The sequence below is a fragment of the Juglans regia genome, chromosome 1, assembly GCF_001411555.2.
Source record: "Juglans regia cultivar Chandler chromosome 1, Walnut 2.0, whole genome shotgun sequence".
Classification (NCBI taxonomy): Eukaryota; Viridiplantae; Streptophyta; class Magnoliopsida; order Fagales; family Juglandaceae; genus Juglans; species Juglans regia.
The window spans coordinates 500739-506725 of NC_049901.1; the positions used below are offsets into that span (position 1 = coordinate 500739).

Genomic DNA, 5987 nt, shown 5'->3' on the forward strand with positions numbered 1-5987 from the left:
TTGAAAAGAAAAATGACTAGCTAGAGTTGTGTGTAGGGGTGTAACCGATCTGGTTCGGTCCGGTTTTGAATAAAATCTAGGACCGAACCGGTATGTACCGGTTTTATATTTTTCAAAACCGATTACGCACCGGTTACCCTCCTAAACCGGTATTTTCGGTTTTACCGGTTTCTGGTCCGGTCCGGTCCGGTTTTTTTATTTTTTTAAAATGTAAATTTCACAATTTGTCATTAAAAATTTGTTTATAAAAAAAAAATTGATTTAAAAAAATTTATTTTATACTTTTATTAATATGTTAGACTATATAATAGTATTAATATTAGACTATTAGTATATTTATAAGTTATATATTAGTATTAGTTATAAACTTTTAGTGATTTAGTATTAACATTTTATGTAATAATTTATAAATTATAATAAGAAATTATTTCATATATGAATATATATGTTATATATAAAATTTCACATAAAAATTTATAATTATATATTATATATAAAACTTCTATATATATTAAAAAATATTTTTTATAAAACTTATATATAAAAATATTATTTTTTATTTTTTTTTAATCAACCGGTCTGGTCCAAAAAATTCCGGAATCGGAATCGGACCGGAACCGGCCGGTTTTTACGTTTTAAAAATCGGTTTCAGACCGGACCGGTTCAAAACCGATAAAACCGGTCCGGTTCGATCCGGTCCGATTTTTCGATTTTTCGATTTGAATTTATACCCCTAATTGTGTGTATATATATATGTGTGCGCGTATGTGTCCCAAACGAAAGAGGTTGTTAGGCCGGCCCTTGCATCCGATCCATCTGCCATCCCCAACATGGGCCAAGGCGGACAATCTACTCGACCCAAGTGAATGGACGGGACCAACCGACCAGGGCATATACGTAGGTGGGGACGAGGTGTGGGGGCTAAAAATGACTCCCCACCCAAGCAGGGGTGGGGTGTGGGAAGGGTGGATGCTGCCCATGTGGGGCTGGTAGCACCTAGCAGGACGCTAAAACGTAGAAGGGCTCCCCGCCTATTGTCCCGCCGACGGGACGAAAACTACAAGTCGTGCACTCTCGTGACATAAACTAAGATGTCGTCACCATAAACCTCTCTCGAGATCGACACTTTACCTTTCCCACTATCGGCCATTCCCTCTCTCTGCCCCTCAATAATGCTCGTACATGACCCACGTCTTCCCTCGCTGCTACAACCGCGGAGGCCAAGCATGGAAGCGGTGCATGTCCCTTGCGCAGCGCTGCACCACCATGTGCCAACTCAAGCCCATCCACGCCGTCTTCCTTGCCAACGGCCTCCACCACAACAACTACGCCGTTAGCAAACTCCTTGCTTTCTGCGCGCTCTCTGCCACCGGCAGCCTCTCTTACGCCTCCCTCATATTCAGCCATATCCAGTCTCCCAATTTGTTTATCTACAACACCCTCATCAGAGCTTACTCCCGCAGTTCACAGCCTCAACTTGCTCTTCATTACTTCCAGCTCATGCTGAAAGATACTAACTTATTACCCGACCACCATTCTTTTAATTTCGTTCTTTCGGCTTGCGCGAATGCCAAATGGGTACTGGCTGGCAAGCAAGTTCACAATTGTGTAATAAAGAATGGTTTGGCTTTATTTGATGGTCATGTCCAGACTGCGATTATTAAATTTTATGGCGAGTGTAAGTTTTTGGATGATGCCCGTAAAATGTTCGATGAAATTTCTTGTGTAGATGTTATTCAGTGGAATGTTCTTATGAACGCCTATGTTAAGTGCAATTTGGCGTCCAAGGCTTTGAAACTTTTCCGGGATATGTTGGTATCTGGAGCTGAGGCTGATGAATTTTGTGTAACCACTGTGCTTACAGCTTGTGCTCAGATGGGGGCGCTTTGGCAGGGGAAATGGATTCATGAGTACATTAAGAAGATGAAAGAGATGGAATTGGATGTGTTTGTCATGACAGCGCTGGTTGATATGTATGCTAAGTGCGGGTGCGTAGACATGGCTGAGGAAGTCTTTGCGGGGATGTCTAGAAGGAATGTGTTCTCATGGGCAGCTATGATTGGAGGGTTGGCGTTACATGGATATGCTAGGAAGGCTATCCATTGCTTGGAGAGGATGCAAGTAGATGATGGGCTAAGGCCTGATGGGGTTGTCCTTCTTGGGGTTCTTACCGCATGTACGCATGCAGGACTCCAAGAGGAAGGCCAATTGCTGTTGGATAACATGGAAGCTCGATATGGTATTAGGCCCAAACATGAACACTATAGTTGTATGGTGGACTTGTTATGTAGAGCGGGCCAATTAGAGCAAGCACTTCAGCTCATAAGAAGAATGCCAATGAAGCCACTTGTTTCTGTCTGGGGTGCTTTACTGAGTGGTTGTGGAATTTATAATAATGTTGATCTTGCAGAGCTTGCCGTTAGAGAGCTTCATGTAGTGTTAGAAAATGACGATGGGGCAGAAGGAGTTTATGTTCAGTTATCAAACATATATTTGGGCGCGCGGAGAGCTGAAGACGCACGTAGGATAAGGAGGATGATTGGTGATAGAGGTCACAAGAAAACACCAGGTTGTAGTATGATAGAGGTGGATGGCAAGGTGAATGAGTTTGTTTCAGGAGATGTGTCACATTTTAATGGAGCTCAGATATGTGCAATGCTAGAGCTACTGTCCCTTGAATTAGGTTAAGATCCTTGTTTGAATGAAGCAAAGGATTTGCATACAAATCATAGATAAGGATTTGCTAGTTCTTCTCACTCAACGCAAGGGTGTGTTTCTTCTTTTCATTCTAAACATTTCCCCATTGTTGTTAATTTGCGAATACGTTATGTCATTAACTTGGCTGCAAAAAACTCGGATTAAAGTTCAGTACTCTGGTTAATTTCACAAAACCGCAAGGCCAACACAAACAGAAAGCAAAACAGAACACGAGAAAAGTTATCTCCTTTAATGAGAATATATACATACATCCATACATTCACACACCATGTTTGAAAAACTTTCATTCTGACGATGAGGGAACAACAACAACATGCATTTCAGTGTTGTTGGGAGGAAGATGTAAGCGAAGGGGATAAAGTTTGCCATTCAAGGGATTGCGAGAACATACGAGAATATCACCGAGTCCTGTCTCTTCCTGCAACTTTTTCTTCAACTCCTCCACACCATTCCCCCTGAATGTAAAGGAGAGTCCTCCAGATTCATCAGTAACATCTCCATTTTCCTTACCCACGTTATAATAGATAATCCTCCCCTCGGCTTTCACCGGCGAACTATGTGATTCGTCACTTATCTGCATCACAGAGAGCAGATAACATAAACCCAATTTAAACTCAGTTCCATCAAACATAAGTTCATTGGCAATGCATGTTTAGTTTTGCATTGAAAATTCGAATCATTCTTCGTTTGTTTAGTACTTAATGCAGATGCAACATTTGCAATGGAATCGTTAAGAATTGTTCAATGCCTACGTATCAAATTTTTTTAATGATAATTTCTTTTAACTCATCGATATAGAACAATCGTTCGCATTTCATGGATCAAATTATAGGCCGGAAATGAATCAAATCAAACCTCCTCTCTAAAATTTGGGGACACGAGTTCAATTTTGGCGCTTGCGTCTGAATCTGTGGAATCCACTTGACTAACGGCCGGTTGTGATGGCGGTAACTGACGCGGTGGACTAGATTGCACTCGAATCTGCACCACATCCACATCCCACAAAACCCAATCCTGCGTTGCAGTTCTGTGTGGAATATCATGCGTGATCGAGTTCCGCCAAGGTGGAACCCCACCATTTGCGCGCAAGTATTGGCCATAAGGCGTCTTGAGCCTGACCTGGAAACCTTCTCTAATGGGCTCCCATTCCAACGACGAATTCAATCTCTGTGGCAGTGTTTGTAGGACTTTCTTGCCTGTCATTCCGAACAGAAATGGCATGTTGGAGGCTGTTAAATACTTCCCATAACAGCTTCTGAAACGTAAAACGTTGGCGTTCTTAACGACCTCCACGGTCCATCTAGCATTCATGACCGAGCCATTGCGATCTTGACACACAGTTTCTTCATCATCGTCAGCCAATAGGTACTTCTCGTGGTGGCTCCGGAGACGTACCATTTTGGCCTTTTCGAAGAGTTCCATGGCACTCTGAATCAATTGGATCAAATATCGTAGGTGAAATCAGAGATCATCTCTCAACACAAAAAAAAAAAAAAAAAACAATTATAACTTGGAACAAAGCTGCCAAAGATCTGTGTTTTTTATTTTGGTATACCTGTTTTTTTTTTTTTTAAGAAACACAATCTTCGAATATTGGTGGAAGAAAGTTGGCAAAACCCGAGGCTTTCTTCAAATGAATAAAAGCTGGGATAAGAAAAACAACTGGAAGGTAAGAGAGAGGTCATATTTGTAACCGCATGCGGCAGTTTGGGGGCGTCGTGGATATGAAGAAAGTACGGTGGATTATGTAGGGAGAGGACACGCGTCATGTATTTGACCTATCGTTTAGCCGATCTGTCATTGCTAAATGAAGCGTGTGCCGTTGGCGTCAACTTAACCATGGACACGGCCCCTACTCGTGGGCCTTGGCCAATTCGAGAACAAATTAATGAGTGGTTCTAAGCATTTGTTCAGTATTTTTTTTTCCAATCTAAGCATTTGTTCACCCTAAAAATACATGTCCGGATTAATAATACATGCACACCCTAAAATGTTGCGTTGCGATTAATCTAAAGATTGAAGTATCGTGTACTGGACCCTTTGACGATCATCGCAATTTATATAGTCTGAGTCGATGATATCCGAGTCAAGCATGCATGGTAGATCTAGCTCATGTTCTTTGAATGGTTAACGTGGGGTATATCTCCATGGATGAAGGTCTAATTGGGATATAATTTTCTCATTGTCTATTGATCACAAGGGTTTGAGCAGCTGGTCTTGAAAGGCGCAAATTGTTAAGTTCGTGTATTTAGACGACAGACGCCCTTTCTAACCTTGACATGAGTACTTGAAACTCTTGATTATCAGACAAGTATAAGCTAGCTAGCCAGCCATCGGAATTAATATCTATTCGATCCCCTATTGTTTCAAAAAGTTTTTTAAGGGAGTAAAACAGCGTTGCAATAATTTCATTGCTTCTTTTGTACGATTTGTCGGTATATATAATATATATATATATATATATATATATATTATCAAGACGGTGATCTATAAATTTTTTAGTTATGGTTCAAAAATACTGAAATGGCCTCTTTCTTTCCTTTTTTATATTTTTCAAATGAACAGCCAACTCGAGGTTTCTATCTCTTCACCTTTACAAAATGTGTCGAAATATTAGTTAGGAATGTAGGATATTGGGTATCGTGACGGCTATACGGCACCTCTGAATAAATTATTATTCTAGGATTTCGTCATTTAGTGGCAAATGGGTGTATATTGAAAAAAGAAAAAATCTACACAATTTTTTATTATTTATACAATCTCTAAACATTACATTTTCTTTAACTTTTATTATTATTTTATTAAATATTTAATATATAAATAAAAAATAAAAAATTTAATTAGTTTAGAAGGATTAAACTCAAAAAACAATTTAAAAAAATATTAAAATTTTAAAAAAATGTAATGTACGGAAGTTAGGAAGGTTGTGTAGATCGCTCTTGAAGAAATCATTGAGAACTGTGTTAACGTCATACGTACATGATTTTAAAAAAATATGGAGCACTCCGATCATAGTTTAATCTGAAAGAGTTCTTCTTTGAGCAGAAACTTTGTTTGACTGTGAGATACTGTTGGTTTACAGCTCAAGGAAAAATATCAGTTATAATATATCTAAATTATTCTGCAGATATTTTTAGATATCTTTTTTTTTTATATAAATATTATTCAAATATAATTTTTTTTTATTTTAGATATTTAATTTTTTCATCTAATCAGTATTTGATTATTATAATTTTTTTAAATAGTTCAAAAAATAAAAATAAACAATA

General features: G+C 38.8%; 2 protein-coding genes across 2 annotated transcripts; one reads left to right on the forward strand and one right to left on the reverse strand.

Annotated features, from left to right (window-relative positions):
• Positions 1–929: 929 nt before the first annotated feature.
• LOC108992769 (putative pentatricopeptide repeat-containing protein At3g28640) lies at positions 930–2761 on the forward strand. The gene has a single exon (XM_018967408.2). It carries the CDS (start codon positions 1183–1185, stop codon positions 2686–2688), a length of 1506 nt encoding a protein of 501 aa, XP_018822953.2. The 5' UTR covers positions 930–1182; the 3' UTR covers positions 2689–2761.
• A 162-nt stretch (positions 2762–2923) lies between these two features.
• LOC108992770 lies at positions 2924–4377 on the reverse strand. Its single transcript, XM_018967409.2, has 2 exons — positions 3574–4377; positions 2924–3292 (listed from the first exon to the last, which is right to left on the reverse strand). Exons 1-2 carry the CDS (start codon positions 4138–4140, stop codon positions 3002–3004), a joined length of 858 nt encoding a protein of 285 aa, XP_018822954.2. The 5' UTR covers positions 4141–4377; the 3' UTR covers positions 2924–3001.
• Between the last annotated feature and the right edge of the window lie 1610 nt (positions 4378–5987).

Excerpts from the sequence above, each read along its gene's own strand:
- LOC108992769 (XM_018967408.2), top strand. The coding sequence starts at position 1,183 with ATGACCCACGTCTTCCCTCGCTGCTACAACCGCGGAGGCCAAGCATGG.
- LOC108992770 (XM_018967409.2), bottom strand. The coding sequence starts at position 4,140 with ATGGAACTCTTCGAAAAGGCCAAAATGGTACGTCTCCGGAGCCACCAC. Across the intron at positions 3,293-3,573 it reads CCCCAAATTTTAGAGAGGAG|ATAAGTGACGAATCACATAG; the intron begins GTTTGATTTGAT and ends TCTGTGATGCAG.